The 20,269-nt window shown below is 42.8% G+C and overlaps 1 protein-coding gene across 13 annotated transcripts in view; it reads right to left on the bottom strand.

Moving 5' to 3' along the window:
* LOC106609087 (lysine-specific demethylase 5A) overlaps positions 1-20,269 on the bottom strand; it is a 95,034-nt gene that overhangs the window by 15,219 nt on the left and 59,546 nt on the right. For 12 of the 13 annotated variants that reach the window (XM_082977576.1, XM_082977574.1, XM_082977566.1 and 9 more), the window contains 7 exons: positions 15,346-15,470; positions 15,081-15,231; positions 14,659-14,779; positions 12,848-13,024; positions 12,551-12,729; positions 7,763-7,919; positions 1,923-2,102 (listed from right to left, as the gene is read on the bottom strand). In XM_082977576.1, coding sequence (XP_082833702.1) covers positions 1,923-2,102; positions 7,763-7,919; positions 12,551-12,729; positions 12,848-13,024; positions 14,659-14,779; positions 15,081-15,231; positions 15,346-15,470 — 1,090 coding nt within the window. The remainder of the gene's footprint in view (positions 1-1,922; positions 2,103-7,762; positions 7,920-12,550; positions 12,730-12,847; positions 13,025-14,658; positions 14,780-15,080; positions 15,232-15,345; positions 15,471-20,269) is intronic. The other variant, XM_082977570.1, reaches the window with a different exon arrangement.

The following is a 20,269-nucleotide window of genomic DNA, read 5'->3' as shown; positions in this document are numbered from 1 at the left end:
ATTGTTATGTATTTTGTGAACGTTTATCGTGAGTAATTTAGTAAATTCACCGGAAGTTTGATGGGTATGCTAGTTCTTAACATCACATGCTAATGTAAAAGCTGGTTTTTGATATAAATCATCTGATGAAGATGAAAATGGCCGTGTGGTTTTTTGTGTCTATGTACTCTCCTAACATAATCTAATGTTTTGCTTTCGCTGTAAAGCCTTTTGGAAATCGGACAACGTGGTTCGATTCAGGAGAAGTGTATCTGTAAAATAGTCCTATGTTTGAGAACTTTGAATTATGACATTTTGTGATTTTAAATTTGGCGCTCTGATTTGTCACTGGCTGTTGAATAGTGTGGGACGATTTCATCCCACCTCCCCTAGAGAGGTTAAACTTATCTTATAAAAATCAATCAATCAATCATAATCACTAGTTAACTACACATGGTTGATGATATTACTAGTTTATCTAGCCTGTCCTGCGTTGCATATAATCGATGCGGTGCGCATTCGCGAAAAAGGACTGTCATTGCTCCAACGTGTACCTAACCATAAACATCAATGTCTTTCTTAAAATCAATACACAAGTATATATTTTTAAACCTGCATATTTAGCTAAAAGAAATCCAGGTTCGCAGGCAATATTAACCAAGTGAAATTGTGTCACTTCTCTTGCGTTCATTGCATGCAGAGTCAGGGTATATGCAACCGTTTGGGCCGCCTGGCTCGTTGCTAACTAATTTGCCAGAATTGTATGTAATTATGACATACATTGAAGGTTGTGCAATGTAACAGGAATATTTAGACTTAGGGATGCCACCCGTTAGATAAAATACAGAACGGTTCCGTATTTCACTGAAAGAATAAACGTTTTGTTTTCGAGATGATAGTTTCCGGATTCGACCATATTAATGACCTAAGGCTCGTATTTCTGTGTGTTTATTATATTATAATTAAGTTTATGATTAGATAGAGCAGTCTGACTGAGTGGTGGTAGGCACCAGCAGGCTCGTAAGCATTCATTCAAACAGCACCTTCGTGCGTTTTGCCAGCAGCTCTTCGCAGTGCTTCAAGCATTGCGCTGTTTATGACTTCAAGCCTATCAACTCCCAAGATTAGGCTGGTGTAACCGATGTGAAATGGCTAGCTAGTTAGCGGGGTGTGCGCTAATAGCGTTTAAAATGTCACTCGCTCTGAGACTTGGAGTAGTTGTTCCCCTTGCTCTGCATGGGTAACGCTGCTTCGAGGGTGGCTGTTGTCGATGTGTTTCTGGTTCGAGCCCAGGTAGGAGCGAGGAGAGGGACGGAAGCTATACTGGCAATACTAAAGTGCCTATAAGAACATCCAAAGGTATATGAAATACAAATCGTATAGAGAAAAATAGTCCTGTTATTCCTATAATAACTACAACCTAAAACTTCTTACCTGGGAATATTGAAGACTCATGTTAAAAGGAACCATCAGCTTTTATATTATCTCATGTTCTGAGCAAGGAACTTAAAAGTTAGCTTTCTTACATGGCACATATTGCACTTTTACTTTCTTCTCCAACACTTTGTTTTTGCATTATTTAAACCAAATTGAACATGTTTCATTATTTATTTGAGGCTAAATTTATTTTATTGATGTATTATATTAAAGTTAAAATAAGTGTTCATTCAGTATTGTTGTAATTGTCATTATTACAAATAAAATGTTAAAAAAGAAAGAAAAAATATATATAAGAAATCGTCCGATTAAATCGGTATCGGCTTTTTTGGTCCTCCAATAATCGGTATTGGCGTTGAAAAAGCATAATCGGTCGACCTCTTGTCAGCATAGTCTGAAAAGGGCTGCTTGATTAGATAAATCCATTAAACCCCCATCTCAGCGACATACTCATCCATGATTTCCCAATGCCTAGGTACAGCCCAACCTAGGGTATTATGTCTTACCTGTAGCAGGGTGTAGGTGGAGTTCTTCTTGAGGAATGTGCGTGCGGTCCGCTCCCTCCAGGCGCGGGCTGAGGCCACCTGGGATTCGACCTGGGGCAGGGGGTCCAGCCGGATGGGGATGGAGCGACCCCTCGCCAGCAGGCTCTCCAGCTGCTCCAGGTATGCATAGTTACTGCCACACTGAAGGTAGTGAGACATATGGGGGAAACATACAAGGAAATTAATCATCATTATCAATTAAAAAAATATATAATAATAATGCATCGCACAGTATGCACATGTATCATTCATGTTCTGACAATAAGATAAATTACAAACTTAACAATAACCATGTTTCCAACCAACTATTTATATGCAAGTCAATTTCCAGTCAGAAAAAAATAAAACTCATGACAGGCCTGATGGAAACAGTACAATTGCCTGTAAACTTTCCAAATGTCGACAGAACAAAAATACACTTGACGGGATAATTGTTTTGTCGGTAAAATAGATAAATAGGACAAATGCAGCGGAAACGCTTTGATGCGGATAACCATCATGTCACAGTAAATAATATGGTTGTGTGGTCCTCCCACTATGACTTGGAAAAGCATGCACACTGCACAGTTTATTATTCTACATATTACATAAATTATGAACTTTAGAGGGTGGTGAATGTGCACAGTGATGAGCTTGATGCTTCTTTCCAATAAATATTGAGGGTCTTAATTTTATGCTGGTGGCATGATCTGTGCTTGGCTGTCAATAAATAAAAATGATCTCACTCTTATCCATAACCTCATCATAAAGCCTACCCAGTGCTCTGTATCTGCGAGCTGTTGACAAGAGAGCACGTGCCAAAAACCAGATTGGGCACATTTGCTGTTTCTCTCAGACTTTGTGGCAAACCATCGACAGAGTTAAAAATTGGGATGGAAACACGTCGCACGTCTGTTTTTTTATTAGGTACAGTTGAAGTAGGAAGTTTACATACACTTTGGTTGGATTCATTAAAACTCGTTTTTCAACCACTCCACAAATTTCTTGTTAAACTATAGTTTTGGCAAGTCGGTTAGGACATCTACTTTGTGCATGACACGTCATTTTTCCAACAATTGTTTACAGACAGATTATTTCACTTATAATTCACTGTATCCCAATTCCAGTGGGTCAGAAGTTTATATGCACTACGTTGACTGTGCATTTAAACAGCTTGGAAAATTCCAGAAAATGTTGTCATGGCTTTAGAAGCTAATAGGCTAATTGACATAATTTGAGTCAATTTGAGGTGTACCTGTGGATGTATTTCAAGGCCTAAACCGAGTGCCTCTTTGCTTGACATCATGGGAAAATAAAAAAAAATCAGCCAAGACCTCAGAAAACAAATTGTAGACCACCACAAGTCTGGTTCATCCTTGGGAGCAATTTCCAAACATCTTAAGGTACCACTTTCATCTGTACAAACAATAGTACGCAAGCATAAACACCATGGGACAACAGCGGCAAAGGACCTTGTGAAGATGCTGGAGGTACAGAAGTATCTATATCCACAGTAAAATGAGTCCTATTTCAACATAACCTGAAAGGCCGCTCAGCAAGGAAGCCGCCACTGCTCCAAAAACGCCATAAAAAAAGCCAGACTACGGTTTGCAGCTGCACATGGGGACAAAGATCGTAATTTCTGGAGAAATGTCCTCTGGTCTGATGAAACAAAAATAGAACTGTTTGGCCATAATGACTATCATTATGTTTGGAGGTTAAAGGGGGATGCTTGCAAGCCGAAGAACACCATCCCAACCGTGACGCACAGGGGTGGCAGCATCATGTTGTGGGGGTGCTTTGCTGCAGGAGGGACTGGTGCACTTCACAAAATAGATGGCATCATGAGGTAGGAAAATGATGTGGATATAGTGAAGCTACATCTCAAGACATCAGCCAGGAAGTTAAAGCTTGGTCGTAAATGGGTCTTCCAAATGGACAATGACCCCAAGTGTACTTCCAAAATGGCTTAAGGACAACAAAGTCAAGGTATTGGAGTGGCCATCACTAAGCCTTGATCTCAATCCTATTGAAAATTTGTGGGCAGAACTGAAAAAGCGTGTGCGAGGAAGGAGGCCTACAAACCTGACTCAGTTACACCAGCTCTGTCAGGAGGAATGGACCAAAATTCACCCAACTTATTGTGGGAAGCTTGTGGAAGGCAACCCGAAACGTTTGACACACCAAATACTAATTGAGTGCATGTAAACTTCTGACCCACTGGGAATGTGATGAAAGAAATAAAATCTGAAATAAAATCACTCTACACTATCATTTCACATTCTTAAAATAAAGTGGTGATCCTAACTGACCTAAGAAAGGGAATTGTTACTAGGATTAAATGTTAGGAATTGTGAAAAAAATGAGTTTAAATATATTTGGCTAAGGTGTATGTAAACTTCCAACTTCAACTGTAAATGAAAAGTTGTGCTTTTTATTTGCACTACGTCATTAACTTCTATGGGCTAGGTGGGAGGGTGGCGTCCCACCTGCGGGACACAGCCAGTGAAATATCAAGGCGGCAAATTCAAAAACAACAAAATGTCATAATTCTACTTTCTCAAACATACGACTATTTTACACCATTTTAAAGATACACGTCTCCTTGATGTAACCACACCGTCTGATTTCAAAAAGGCGAAAGTAAAACATTAGATTATGTTAGGAGAGTACATAGACAAAAATAATCACACAGCCATTTTACAAGCAAGGACACGTGTCAATAAAACCCAAAACACAGCAAAATGAAGCACTAACCTTTGACGATCTTCATCAGATGACACTCCTAGGACATTATGTTACACAATACATGTATGTTTTGTTCGATAACGTTCATATTTATATCCAAAAACAGCATTTTACATTGGTGCGTGACGTTCAGAAAATATTTTGCCTCCAATACTTCCGGTGAATCAGCACAACAATTTACAAAAATACTCATCATAAACGTTGATAAAATATTAAACTTATTCAAAGAATTATAGATGAACATCTCCTTTATGCAACCGCTGTGACAGATTTCAAAAAAGCTTCACGAGGAAAGCACACTTTGCAATAATCTGAGTACGGCGCTCAGAAAAATACACCAGGCAATACAGATACCCGCCATTTTGGAGTCATCTAAAATCATAAATAGCATTCGAAATATTCACTTACCTTTGATGATCTTCATCAGAAGGCACTTCCAGGAATCCAACAATAAATTTTGTTTTGTTCGATAAAGTCCATAATTTATGTCCAAATAACTCCTTGTTGTTTGCGCATTCAGTAAGCTACTCCAAATGTAGGAAGCGCGCCGAAAATTTCACGACAAAAAGTTATATTTACGTTCGTTGAAACATGTCAAACGTTGTAAAACATCATTCTTTAGGGCCTTTTTAACGTAAAACTTCAGTAATATTCCAACAGGACGATTCCAATGTCTTGAAAAACGTTATGGAACACAGCTACCTCCTCACGTGAACGCGCGTAATTGTGCCCTGTCATTCTCTCGGTCATCAGACTCCAGGAGGTCTTGTTCGCTCTCTGTTGACTGCAAAAGCCTGAAACACGTTCTAAAGACTGTTGACATCTAGTGGAAGCCTTAGGAAATGCAAATTGAACCCTAAGTCACTGTATAATCAATAGGCCCAGTCTTGAAAAAACTACAATCCACTTCCTGGTTGGATTTTTTCTCAGGTTTTTGCCTGCCATATGAGTTCTGTTATACTCACAAACACCATTCAAACAGTTTTAGAAACTTTAGAGTGTTTTCTATCCAAATCTACTATAATATGCATATTCTAGTTTCTGAGCCAGAGTAGTAACCTGTACGTTTTTCATCCGGCTGTGAAAATACTGCCCCCTAGCCCAGACAGGTTAACCTCACTAGGGTAGGGGGCAGCATTTGGAATTTTGGATGAAAAGCCTGCCCAAAGTAAACTGCCAGCTACTCAGGTCCAGAAGCTAAGATATGCATATAAATTGGTAGATTTGGATAGAAAACACTTTAAAGTTTCCAAAACTGTAAAAATAATGTGTGTGAGTATAACAGAACTGATATGGCAGGCAAAAACCTGAGGAAAATCCATCCTGGAAGTGCCTTTATTTTGAAATGCCTGTTTCTCCATTGAAAGCTTATCCACCATACAAAGACCTATGACGCAGTTCACGATCCCTATGGCTTCCACTACATGTGGCCAGTCTTGAGGCATTGTTTCAGGCTTTTACTCTAAAAAATGAGGGAGGAACACCACTTTCAATGAGAGGACAGTGGAAATTTCCAGACATGAATTCTATTGACGAAGCTATTGTCCGGTTGAAATATGATCGATTATTTATGACAAAAACAACCTGAGGATTGATTATAAACATCGTTTGACATGTTTCTACAAACTTTTATGGTACTTTTCTGATTTTTCGTCTGCATGCGGTGACCGCGCTTTGTTCCAAAGGATTACTGAACAAAACGCACAAACAAAACAGAGGTTTTTAGATATAAAGAGGGAATTTATCGAACAAAACAAACATTTATTGTGTAACATGGAGTCCTGGGAGTGCTACCATATGAAGATCATCAAAGGTAAGTGATCAATTTTATCGCTATTTCTGACTTTGTTACTCCTCTTCTTGGCTGCTAACTGTTTGTAATGATTTGTCTGCTGGGCGCTGTTCTCAGATAATCGCATGGTTTGCTTTCGCCGTAAAGCCTTTTTGAAATCTGACACAGCTGTTGGATTAACAAGAAGTTTATCTTTAAGCTGGTGTATAACATTTGTATCTTTTATGTATGTTTATTATGAGAATTTCTGTTTTGTTGAGTTTCACGCTCTGCAATTTCACCGGATGTTGTTTGAGACAGTGGATTACTGAACAAAAACTGAGGTTTTTGGATATAAAGAGGGACTTGATCGAACAAAACTAAAATGTATTGGGTAACTGGGAGACTTGTGAGTGTAACCATATGAAGATCAAAGGTAAGTGATTCATTTTATCGCTATTTCTGACTTTTGTTACTCGTCTACTTGGCTGGTTACTGTTTGTAATGATTTGTCTGCTGGGCGCTGTTCTGAGAAAAATCGCATGGTTTGCTTTCGCGCATAGTCTTTTTGAAATCTGACACCGTGGTTGGATTAACAAGAAGTTAATCTTTAAACCGATGTATAACACTTGTATGTTTCATGAATTTTTATAATGAGTATTTCTGTTTTTGAATTTGGCGCTCTGCAATTTTACTGGATGTTGGCCAGGTGGGACAGTAGCGTCCCACACCCCCTAGAGAGGTTAAGCACAGCTTTTGACTCGCAAGAAGACAGTTTGCTGGAAACAGACCTTTGCTGGTAGAATGTGCATATTTTTTGGTGTTCCAAAATTAGAATATTAGTCGACGTCCCCCAATTCCGTGATATCCAATTGGTAGTTACAGTTTTGTCTCATCGCTGCAACTCCCGTACGATGTGACCAAAGCCGGTCGCTAGAGTGCGATGGGACAAGGAAATCCCGGCCAGCCAAACCCGACGACACTGGGCCAATTGTGTGCCGCCTCATGGTTCTCCCGGTCACGGCCAGCTGTGACGCAGCCTAGGATCGAACCCGGGGCTGTAGTGAGGCCTCAAGAACTGCAATCCAGTTCCTGAGACTGCAATGCCACTCGGGATGCCCCCGCTTGAAAATCTTTCGACAAATTGATGGAAACATAGCTAATGTAAGCTCCTAACAAATGATCAGGCCATTCCGTTGCGTATAAACAGAGCCGAGCGCATCAAAGACAAATAGAGAGATGCCCGTCTATCCTGTAGCTACATCTATATACATCACAAATTGAATCTATACTTAGTCATTACCGTGCGACGCGACACTACCTGAATGGCATCCACCTTGGCACTCCACTCTTTGGCCTTGTGCAGAGCCTCTCGGAGGGCCAGGACGTTGGGTAGGTAGGCCGGTATGTTCCTGGCCTCTATCATGATGCTCTCCAGGGCTAGCATGCTGTGCCGAGGCCTGGGGGAGGAAAGCGACAAGAAATAATAGATTTAGAGAAATTCATCATCTCACAGTTACAGGCATCCTTTGATGCAATACAGGAATTGGGTCACGTTCAGAAAGGATAAAACCGAGTGGTACTACCTGAACTTGTCCAGTAAGAAGACCGATTTGCCAAACATTTTTGCGAAGGTGTACGCTATTGAACACGACCCAAGCACGACACCAAAGCTTTAGGCATATGCTTGGGTCGAGAGAGGGCAGCTTCACTTCAAATCCTTAAGAAACTGCGCAGTATTTTGTTTTTATATGTATTATTTCTTACATCGTTAGCCCAGAAAGTGTTGTGTTATTACATACAGCCGGGAAGAACTTTTGGATATCAGAGACGTCAACTTACCAGCACTACGACCAGGAATACGACTTCCCCAAATCAGAGCCTTTGTCTGCACCTCCCAGGGCATTTCAACTGAATCCAGAGGCCGACCGAAAACAACGCAGACGGAGGAGAGGGTGCCGGAGCAGTCTTCTAGTGCGGCTTCGGTTACTCGCACACCACCCACCGCTTCAGAGTATATTACTCGCTAATGTCCCGTCCCTAGTTAACAAAGTCGACGAAATTAGGGCAAGAGTTACTTTCCAAAGAGATATCCGGGATTGTAACACTCTGTTTCACAGAGACATGGCTAGCTGGAGACGTGCTGTCGGAGTCCGTACAGCCAACAGGATTTTCAGTGCATCGCACCGACAGGAACAAACATCTCTCTGGTAAGAAGGGCGGGTGTGTATGGTTCATGATTAACGACTCATGGTGTAATTGTAACAACATACAGGAATTCAAGTCCTTTTGTTCACCTAACCTCGAAATCCTCACAATCAAATGCCGACCATATTATCTCCCAAGAGAAATCCTTGGTTATCGTACTACCAAAATTCTATCAGCATATCGATTGCAGTACACAAGTGAGTAACATACTCGACCACCGCTACACTAACTTCCGCGATACATACAAGGCCCTCCCCTGCCCTCTTTTTGGCAAATCCGACCATGACTCCATCTTGTTGCTCCCCTCCTATCGGCAAAACTAAAACAGGAAGCACCCGTGCTTAGGTCTATCCAACGCTGGTCTGACCAATCGGATTCCATGCTTCAAGATTGCTTTAATCACATGGACTGGGATACGTTCCGGGTAGCCTCAGATAACAACATTGACGTATACGCTGACTCGGTGAGCGAGTTTATAGGGAAGTGTATAGGAGATGATGTACCCACTGTGACTATTAAAACCTTCCCTAACCAGAAACCGTGGATTGATGGCAGCATTCGCGCAAAACTGAATGCACTTACCGCATTTAATCATGGCAAGGCGACTAGAAAAATGGCTGAATACAAACAGTGTAGTTATTCCCTGCGTAAGGCAATAAAACAAGCAAAGAGTCAGTATAGAGACAAAGTGGAGTCGCAATTCAACGCCTCAAACACGAGACGTATGTGGCAGGGTTCACAATCACGGATACCAAAATAAAAACAAGCCCCGTCGCGGACATCGACCACACTACAATTTGCTTACCACCCCAATAGGTCCACAGACAATGCAATCGCCATCACACTGAACACTGCCCGATCCCATCTGGACAAGAAGAATACCCATGTAAGAATGCTGTTCATTGACCATAGCTCAGCACTCAACTCCACAGTTCCCTCCAAACTCATCATTAAGCTCGAGACCCTGGGTCTCTACCCCGCCCTGTGCAACTGGGTCCTGGACTTCCTGATAGTCTGCCCCCAGGTGGTGAAGGTAGGAAATATCTCCACTCCGCTGATCCTCAACACTGGGGCACCACAAGGGTGTATTCTCAGCCCTCTCCTGTACTCCCTGTTCACCCACGACTGCGTGGCGAAGCATGCCTCCAACTGAATCATCAAGTTTGCAGACGACTCTACAGTGGTAGACTTGATTACCAACAATGACGAGACAGCCTACAGGAAGGTGGTGAGGGCACTTGGAGTGCGGTGTGAGGAAAATAACCTCTCACTCAACGTCAACAAAACAAAGGAGATGATCGTGGACTTCAGGAAACAGCAGAGGGAGCATCCCCCCTATCCACATTGACGGGACAGTAGTGGAGGAAGAAAGTTTTAAGTTCCTCGGCGTACACATCACGGAGAACCTGAAATAGCCCCACGCACACAGTCAGTGTGGTGAAAGCGGCGCAACAGCGCCTCTTCAACCTCAAGAGGCTGAATTTATTTTGCTTGTCACCCAAAACCCTGACAAACTTTTACAGATGCACAATCGAGGGCGTCCTGTCGGGCTGTATCACAGCCTGGTACGGCAACTGCACCGCCCACAACAGCAAGGCTCTTCAGAGGGTAGTGCGAGTCTGCACAACGCATCTCCGGGGACAAACTACCTGCCCTCCCGGACACCAAAAACACATGATATCACCGGAAGGTAAAAAAGATTATAAAGGACAAAAACCACCCGAGCCACTACCTGTTCACCCCGCTTCCATTCAGAAGGCAAGGTCAGTACAGGTGCAAAGCTGGGACAGAGCAATAAAAGCTGTTTTTCAATCTCAAGGCCATCAGATTGTTAAACAGCCAGACCTAGCACAGAGGCGGCTGCCAACCTACAGACTTAATATCATTGGCCACTTTAATAAATGGAACAATAGTCACTTTAATAATGCCATTTTAAGAATGTTTACATATCTCACATTACTCATCTCATATGTACACTACTGTTCAAAAGTTTGGGGTCACTTAGAAATGTCTGTTTTTGAAAGAAAAGCACATTTTTTTACCATTAAACTATCAAATTGATCAGAAATTCAGTGTAGACATTGTTAATGTTGTACATGACTATTGTAGCTGGAAACACATTTTTTTATGGAATATCTACATAGGCGTACAGAGGCCCATTATCAGCAACCATCACTCCTGTGTTCCAATGGCACGTTGTATTAGCTAATTCAAGTTTATCATTTTAAAAGACTAATTGATCATTAGAAAACCCTTTTGCAATTATGTTAGCACAGCTGAAAACTGTTGTCCTGATTAAAGAAGAAATAAAACTGGCCTTCTTTAAACTAGTTGAGTATCTGGAGCATCAGCATTTGGGGTTTCGATTACAGGCTCAAAATGCCCAGAAACAAAGACCTTTAATCTGAAACGCATCTGTCTATTCTTGTTCTGAGAAATGGCTTTTCCATGCGAGAAATTGCCAAGAAACTGAAGATCTAGTACAACGCTGTGTACTACTCCCTTCACAGAACAGCTCAAACTGGCTCTAACCAGAATAGAAAGAGCGGGAGGCCCGGTGCACAACTGAGCAAGAGGGCAAGTACATTAGAGTGTCTCGTTTGAGAAACAGACGGCTCACAAGTCCTCAACTGGCGGCTTCATTAAATAGTTCCCGTAAAACACCAGTCTCAACGTCAACAGTGAAGAGGCGACTCCGGGATGCTGGCCTTCTAGGCAGAGTTGCAAAGAAAAAGCCATATCTCAGACTGGCCAATAAAAAGAAAAGATTAAGATGGGCATAATAACACAGACACTGGACAGAGCTAGATAGGAAAAAAGTGTCATGGTCTGACGAATCAAAGTTGAGGTGTTTGGATCACAAAGTAGAACATTCGTGAGACGCAGAAAAAAGGAACAGATGCTAGAGGAGTGCTTGACGCCATCTGTCAAGCATGGTGGAGGCATTGTGATGTTTGGGGGTGCTTTGGTGTTGGTAAAGTGGGAGATTTGTACAGGGTAAACGGGATCTTGAAGAAGGAAGGCTATCACTCCATTTTGCAACGCCATGCTATACCCTGTGGATGGCGCTTAATTGGAGCCAATTTCCTCCTACTACAGGACAACAGCTCCAAACTACACAATAACTATTTAGGGAAGAAGCAGTCAGCTGGTATTCTGTCTATTGGCCAGAACAGTCACCGGATCTCAACCCTATTGAGCTGTGGTGGGAGCAGCTTAACCGTATGGTACGTAAGAATTGTCCATCAAGCTTATCCAACTTGTGGGAGGTACTTCAGGGGGCATGGGGTGAAATCTCTTCAGATTACCTCAACAAATTGACAACTAGAATGCCAAAGGTCTGCAAGGCTGTAATTGCTACAAACGGAGGATTCTTTGACGAAAGCAAAGTTTGAAGGACACTATTTCAATTAAAAATCATTATTTATAATGTTGTCAACGTGTTGACTATTTCCAACTCATTTCATGTAGGTTTTCATGGAAAACAAGGACATTTCTAAGTGAACCCAAACTTTTGAACAGTAGTGTATATACTGTATCATTCACTAGCTATTCTTTATTTTCTATTATATCTTAGCTGCTCTGTCACTGCTTATCCATATATGTTATATTTATATATATATTCTCATCCCATTCCTTTACTAGATTGTGTGTATTAGGTTTTGTTGTGGAATTGTTAGATATTTCCTGTTAGATACTGCTGCATAAGCTAGAAGCATAAGCATTTCCCTACAATCGCAATAACATCTGCTAACCATGTGTATGTGACCAATAGAATCTGATTTGAGGTGACTTAAGAAAAGCATTGTGATATTCTCATTTACCTGGCCTGTAGGCAAATGAGAGAACTGTTCCATAGGTGTGTAATGTGTATCTTCATTACCTGGCCTGTAGGCATGCGCGGGCCTTGTCCTCCCATCTCTCTGACACAGTGAGTATCTCCTGCAACTCAGCCATGGCCTTCTCCACAGCATGGTGTGGTGCCAGCCCCACCCCAGAGTCTATCAGCCGCTTCATCAGCTCCAGGGTCACCCGGTGGGGCTCTACCAGCGTCACCCGCACCTAATGATAACAAAATGTTTCAATTAAATATTTTTCCTCTCCCATAGACTGCTGAAGAAAGCACAAACAAATGAGGTAAAACACTACGCTAATGTACAATAATATCATCAGTCATCACCTCATCCAGCCAGCGGGCCTGCTGCAGCTCCTGTTTGAGCCTGGGAAGCTCAGGTAGTTCCACATCCAGACCTCCACCCAGGTCTAGCAGGGCCTGCAGCTTGGAGGAGTCAGGCAGCTCGTCAGCCAGGGCTACCTGGGCTCTCTCATGGAAGTCCTCCACGTTCTCTAGTAACTCCTGTGGAGGGAGGGAGAGCGGGATGAAGGGATGAGGGATATGGTGTTAAATACTAACAATCAATACTAATCAACTAATACTGGTTTGGGGACAGGTCAACTTCAGTGATATAATACAAATAGAGTAGGATGTCAGAGGAGGAGAATTACTGTACATCTCTTAACCTGTTGGGGCTAGGGGGCAGTATTTTCACGGCTGGATAAAAAAACGTACCCGATTTAATCTGGTTACTAATCCTACCCAGTAACTAGAATATGCATATACTTATTATATATGGATAGAAAACACCCAAAGTTTCTAAAACTGTTTGAATGGTGTCTGTGAGTATAACAGAACTCATTTGGCAGGCAAAACCCTGAGACATTTTCTGACAGGAAGTGGATACCTGATGTGTTGAATTACCTTTAAGCCTATGCCATTGAAACACACAGGGGTTGACTAATGTTTTGGCACTTCCTATTGCTTCCACTAGATGTCACCAGCCTTTACAAAGTGTTTTGAGTCTTTTACTGTGAGATCTGACCGAACAAGAGCCTTGGAACGGTGATGGCCGATTAGACTCTGGCGCGCGAGTTCATGTTGGGTACCCTCGTTCCAATACGTTATAAAAGAGAATGCATTCGTCCACCTTGAATATTATTCATGTTCTGGTTAAAAGAGGCACTAATGATTTATGCTATACAACGTTTGACATGTTTGAACGAACGTAAATATATTTTTTCCCCTCGTTCATGACGAGAAGTCCGGCTGGCTTAGATCATGTGCTAACAACACGGAGCTTTTTGGACATAAATGATGAGCTTTTTTGAACAAAACTACATTCGTTATGGACCTGGGATTCCTGGAAGTGACATCTGATGAAGAGAATCAAAGGTAATGGATTATTTACATAGTATTTTCGATTTTAGATCTCTCCAACATGGCCGTTTGTCTGTATAGCAAAGCGTATTTTTCTGGGCGCAGTGCTCAGATTATTGCAAAGTGTGATTTCCCAGTAAGGTTATTTTTAAATCTGGCAAGTTGATTGCGTTCAAGAGATGTAAATCTCTAATTCTTTAAATGACAATATAATATTTTACCAATGTTTTCTAATTTTAATTATTTAATTTGTGGTGCTGACTTGACTGCCGGTTATTGGAGGGAAACGATTTCCTGAACATCAACGCCATAGTAAACCGCTGTTTTTGGATATAAATATGAACTTCATAGAACTAAAAATGCATTTATTGTCTAACATAATGTCCTAGGAGTGTCATCTGATGGAGATTGTTAAAGGTTAGTGCATCATTTTAGCTGGTTTTATGGTTTTGGTGACGCCTGTCTTTGAATTGACAAAACATTACACACAGCTATTGTCAATGTACTCTCCTAACATAATCTAACTTTATGCTTTCGCCGTAAAACCTTTTTGAAATCGGACAACGTGGTTAGATTAAGGAGATGTTTATCTTTCAAAGGGTGTAAGATAGTTGTATGTTTGAAAAATTTGAATTTTGACATTTATTTGGTTTCAAATTTGCCGCTCTTGAAATGCACCTGCTGTTGATAGGGTGCACCACGGGTGGCACGCTAGCGTCCCACATAGCCCCAAGAAGTTAAGAAGGGCCAGTGACTGTATTAGGTTTGGGACTTACATTGACCTGTCGAGCCTGTCCGATGACACAGGGCAGTTTGAACAGCTGCTCTACAAAGACTTTCAGCTCCTCCACTGTCAGCTTGTTACGATTCCTGCTGCTCTCTGGATGCTGCCTGGTACTGGAATACAGAGACATATACTTTGAGTTGATGTATTACTCACAGGTAGAGGTATACATGTTAAATGGTACTTCAGGTTATGTCCCGATTTGCTACCCTTCTCCCAAAAGTGTGCACTAGCACACTCTCCCTCACAGATTCTATGGTGTAAAAACAATAAAGGAGAATGCTGGCACCAACCCAATGCTTTTAATTCCCTGGTGTGGAGTGTGCAAGTGCACAATTCGGGAGAAGGGTAGAGAACAGGGATTTAAACTTTATTGTGACATGACAGCAGTGTGTGTATCTGTACTCTACTGACCTGTGTCTCTGCCTGCGGCTGAGCAGTACCTGGGCCACAGAAGAGCAGGTTTCGGCCTCCTTCACCATCTCTCTGAGCCGACGGAACAGACTGTTCTCTGGATACTTCCTGTCCTCTGCATCCTCCAGAAGAACCTTCAACTCTATCAGGTCTGACAAAGGGAGATTGACAGAGACACAGACAGGAAAGAAAGACATGAGGCATGCGGTATCATAGTACATTGTGCAGAGTATTTCCACCTTTACAGTACAGATAGTCCTCCTACCTTTCTTGTTCTTGTGGTCAGCAGCCAAGGCCTCAGTGATCCGCTTGGCCCAGGTGTCATAGGACTGGGCTCTGGACTTCACCCCATACAGCATGGAGGGAAACTCCTCCAGATCATACCGGTAGCTGGAATAAAAAGAGACAGAGGAGCGTCAGAATCTATTTAATATTGATTGCTATACGTGGTCAAATTGACCCATTTTAACCCTATTCATCCATTAACCTGTTGGGGATAGGGGGCAGTATTTGCACGGCCGGATAAAAAACGTACCCGATTTAATCTGGTTACTACTCCTGCCCAGTAACTAGAATATGCATATAATTGTTTGATTTGGATAGAAAATAGAAAATACCCTAAAGTTTCTAAAACTGTTTGAATGGTGTCTGTGAGTATAACAGAACTCATTTGGCAGGCCAAAACCTGAGAAGATTCCAAACTGGAAGCGCTCTCTCTGACCATTTCATGGCCTTCTTGATCATCTCTAACCAAAACAGGGGATCTCTGGCATGACGTGACATTTTCTAACGCTCCCATAGGCTCTCAGAAGGCGCCAGAAAGATGAATGGTGGCTTTGCAGGCCCTGGCTGAAAAACATTAGCGCATTTTGTAAGTGGTCGATCTGAGAACAATGAGACTGGAGGCGCGTGCACGAGCCGACACCATGTTTACTTTCTCTCTCTTTGAACGAAAACAATGACTTCCGGTCGGAATATTATCGCTTTTTTACGAGAAAAATAGCATAAAAATTGATTTTAAACAGCGGTTGACATTCTTCGAAGTACGGTAATGGAATATTTTGAAATTTGTCGTCACGAAACGCGTCGGGCTCGTCACCCTTCTTTACCCATCGGATAGTGTCTTGAACGCACGAACAAAACGCCGCTATTTGGATATAACTATGGATTATTTGGAACCAAACCAACATTTGTTATTGAAGTAGAAGTCCTGGGAGTGCATTCTGACGAAGACGGCAAAGGTAATCAAACTTTTCTAATAGTAAATCGGAGTTTGATGAGTACCACACTTGGTGGGTGTCAAAATAGCTAGCCTGTGATGGCCGGGCTATCTACTCAGAATATTGCAAAATGTGCTTTCACCGAAAAGCTATTTTAAAATCGGACATAGCGAGTGGAGTTCTGTATCTATAATTCTTAAAATAATTGTTATGTTTTTTGTGAACGTTTATCGTGAGTAATTTAGTAAATTCACCGGAAGTGTTCGGTGGGAATGCTAGTCACATGCTAATGTAAAAAGCTGGTTTTTGATATAAATATGAACTTGATTGAACAAAACATGCATGTATTGTATAACATAATGTCCTAGGATTGTCATCTGATGAAGATCATCAAAGGTTAGTGCTGCATTTAGCTGTGGTTTGGGTTTATGTGACATTATAGGTGGGACGCAAGCGTCCCACCTAGCCCATAGAGGTTAAAAAGCAACTTTCAATGGAGATTAGATTTATTTTGGGTCAGTGAAACTACATCCAAGTCGTCACTGATGCCTTGACAGGTAAAACAACTATCATTAATCAGGGGGCTCTTACGGGGGCTTCTGAGCAGTACAGAGTTCATAACTCCTCTACTTCATTCAGCCATCCATCCATTTCTTCTCACCAGAGACACTTGTAACTCCCCTAAATGTATTTATTCACTCACCCACCCCTCTCTCCTCAGTAGAGCTGCCCTCCCACCCCAACAACCACCCCTCTCCTTAGTAGAGCTGGGAGGATAAGAAAGATTTTATCGACGCTGACCATACCAATGATGATGACGCCGGAGGGGAGGGCTGCGGTCATATCGGCTCTAAACCAACCATGATATTTTGTTTGTTTTTTCACGTTGTTCGTAACTTGTTTTGTACATAATGATGCTGTTACCGTCTCTTATGACCAAAAAGAGCTTCTGGACATCAGAACTGGAATTGCTCACCTCAAATTGAATGAGGAGTTCTTCTTCAATGAGTCAGACGCGAGGGATATACTACAGACACCCAACCAGGCCCAGATCCCTGTGATTCGCTGGAAAAGGAAACAGAGCTTTCGCGGAAAGAGATCAGGGTGCCTTGTGACGATCAGGCGACGAGTGGTTAATCTGCCCTTGCCTTCCGTTCTGCTAGCTAATGTTCAATCGCTGGAAAATAAATGGGATGGACTGAAAGCATGTATATCATACCACCGGGACATTAAAAACTGTAATATGTTAGGTTTCACCGAATCGTGGCTGAAGAATAAGAATATACAGCTGGCGGGTTATACACTCCATTAGCAGGACAGAATAGCAGCCTCTGGTAAGACACGGGCGGGGGCCTAAGCATATTTGTAAACAATAGCTGGTACACGATATTTAAGAAAGTCTCAAGGTTTTACTCACCTGAGGTAGAGTATCTCATGATAAGCTGTAGACCACACTATCTACCTAGAGAGTTTTCATCTGTATTTTTCGTAGCTGTCTACATACCACAGACCGAAGCTGGCACTAAAACCTCACTCAATGAGCTGTATACCGCCATAAGCAAACAGGAGAACGCGAGGCGGCGCCCCTAGTGGTCGGGGATTTAAATGAAGGGAAACTTAAATCAGTTTCACTTAATTTCTACCACCTTTACTCCACACACAGAGAAGCGTGCAAAGCTCTCCCTCGCAAAGCTCTCGCCTCCTGATTCCTGCTTACAAGCAACAATTAAAGCAGGAAGCACCAGTGACTCGGTGTATAAAAAAGTGGTCAGATGAAGCAGATGCTAAACTACAGGACTATTTTGCTAGCACAGAGTGCAATATGTTCTGGGATTCTTCCGATGGCATTGATGAGTACACCACATCAGTCACTGGCTTTATCAATAAGTGCACAGTGACTGTATGTACATACCCCAACCAGAAGCCATGGACTACAGGCAACATTCACACTGAGCTAAAGGGTAGAGCTGCCGCTTTCAAGGAGCGGGACTCTAACCCGGAAGCTTATAAGAAATCCCGCTATGCCCTCCGACGAACCATCAAACAGGCAAAGCAACAATACAGGACTAAGATCGAATCGTACTGCACCGACGCTCGTCGGATGTGGCAAGACTTGCAAACAATTAGACTACAAAGGGAAGCACAGCCGAGAGCTGCCCAGTGACATGAGCCTAACAGATGAGCTAAATAACTTCTAAGCTCGCGTCGAGGCAAGTAACACTGAAACATGCATGAGAGTATCAGCTGTTCCGGACGACTGTGTGATCACGCTCTCCTGCAGCTGATGTGAGTAAGACCTTTAAACAGGTCAACATTCACAAGGTCGCTGGGCCAGACGGATTACCGGGACGTGTACTCCGAGCATGCACTGACCATCTGGCAAGTGTCTTCACTGACATTTTCAACCTCTCCCTGTCTGAGTCTAATACCAGCATGTTTCAAGCAGACCACCATAGTCCCTGTGCCCAAGAACACTAAGGTAACCTGCCTAAATGACTACCGACCCATAGCACTCACATCTGTAGCCATGAAATGCTTTGAAATGCTGGTCATGGCTCACATCAACACCATTATCCCAGAAACCCTACACCCACTACAATTTGCATACCGCACCAACAGATCCACAGATGATGCAATCTCTAATGCACTCCACACTGCCGTTTCCCACTTGGACAAAAGGAACACCTATGTGAGAATGCTATTCATTGACTACAGCTCAGCATTCAACACCATATTGCCCTCAAAGCTCATCACTAAGCTAAGGACCCTGGGACTAAACACCTCCCTCTGCAACTGGATCCGGGACGGGCCGCCCCCAGGTGGTAAGGGTAGGTAACAATACATCCGCCACGCTGACCCTCAACACGGGTGCCCCTCAGCGGTGCGTGCTCAGCCACCTCCTGTACTCCCTGTTCTCTCATGACTGCACAGCTAGGCACGACTCCAACAACGTCATCATTAAGTTTGCTGATGACAAAAGTGGTAGGCTTGATCACCAACAACGAGACAGCCTATAGGGAGGAGGTCAGAGACCTGACCGTGTGGTGCAAGGATAACAACCTCTCCCTCAACGTGATCAAGACAAAGGAGATGATTATGGACTACAGGAAAAGGAGGACCGAGCACACCCCCATTCTCATCAACGGGGCTGAAGTGGAGCAGGCTGAACGCTTCAAGTTCCTTGGCGTCCACCTCACCAACAAACTAACATGGTCCAAGCACACCATGAAAGTCGTGAAGATGGCACGACAAAACCTATTCCCCCTCAGGAGCCTGAAAAGATTTGGCATGGGTCCTCAGATTCTCAAAAGGTTTTACAGCTGCACCATCGAGAGCATCCTGACGGGTTGCATCACTACCTGGTATGGCAACTGCTCGGCCTCTGACCGTAAGGCACTACAGAGGGTAGTGCATACGGCCCAGTACATCACCGGGGCCAAGCTCCCTGCCATCCAGGACCTCTTTACCAGGCGGTGTCAGAGGAAGGCCCCAAAAATGGTCAAAGACTCCAGCCACCCTAGTCATAGACTGTTCTCTCTGCTACAGCACGGCAAGCGGTACCAGAGCGCCAAATCTAGGTCCAAGAGGCTTCGAAAACAGCTTCTACACCATAAGACTCCTGAACAGCTAATCAAAAGGCTACCCAGACTACTTGTATTGCCCCCCCCCCACGATGCTGCTCCTCTCCGTTTTCATCTATGCATAGCCACTTTAATAACGCTACCTACATGTACATAATTACCTCGACACCGGTACCCCACACATTGACTCTGTACCGGTACCCCTTGTATATAGCCCTGCTATTGTTATTTACTGAAGCTCTAATTATTTGATATTCTTACCCCTTTTTTTGTTGGTGGTATTTTCTTAAAACTGCATTGTTGGTTAAGGGCTTGTAAATAAGCAATTCACTGTAAGGCCCACACCTGTTGATTTCACGCATGTGATATATCCAATTTTATTTGATTT

The sequence above is a fragment of the Salmo salar genome, chromosome 07 (genome assembly GCF_965601325.2).
Source record: "Salmo salar chromosome 07, fSalSal1, whole genome shotgun sequence".
Taxonomy (NCBI): Eukaryota; Metazoa; Chordata; class Actinopteri; order Salmoniformes; family Salmonidae; genus Salmo; species Salmo salar.
The sequence above is the reverse complement of the archived record's forward strand: the minus strand, read 5'-3'. Positions and strand labels throughout refer to the sequence as shown.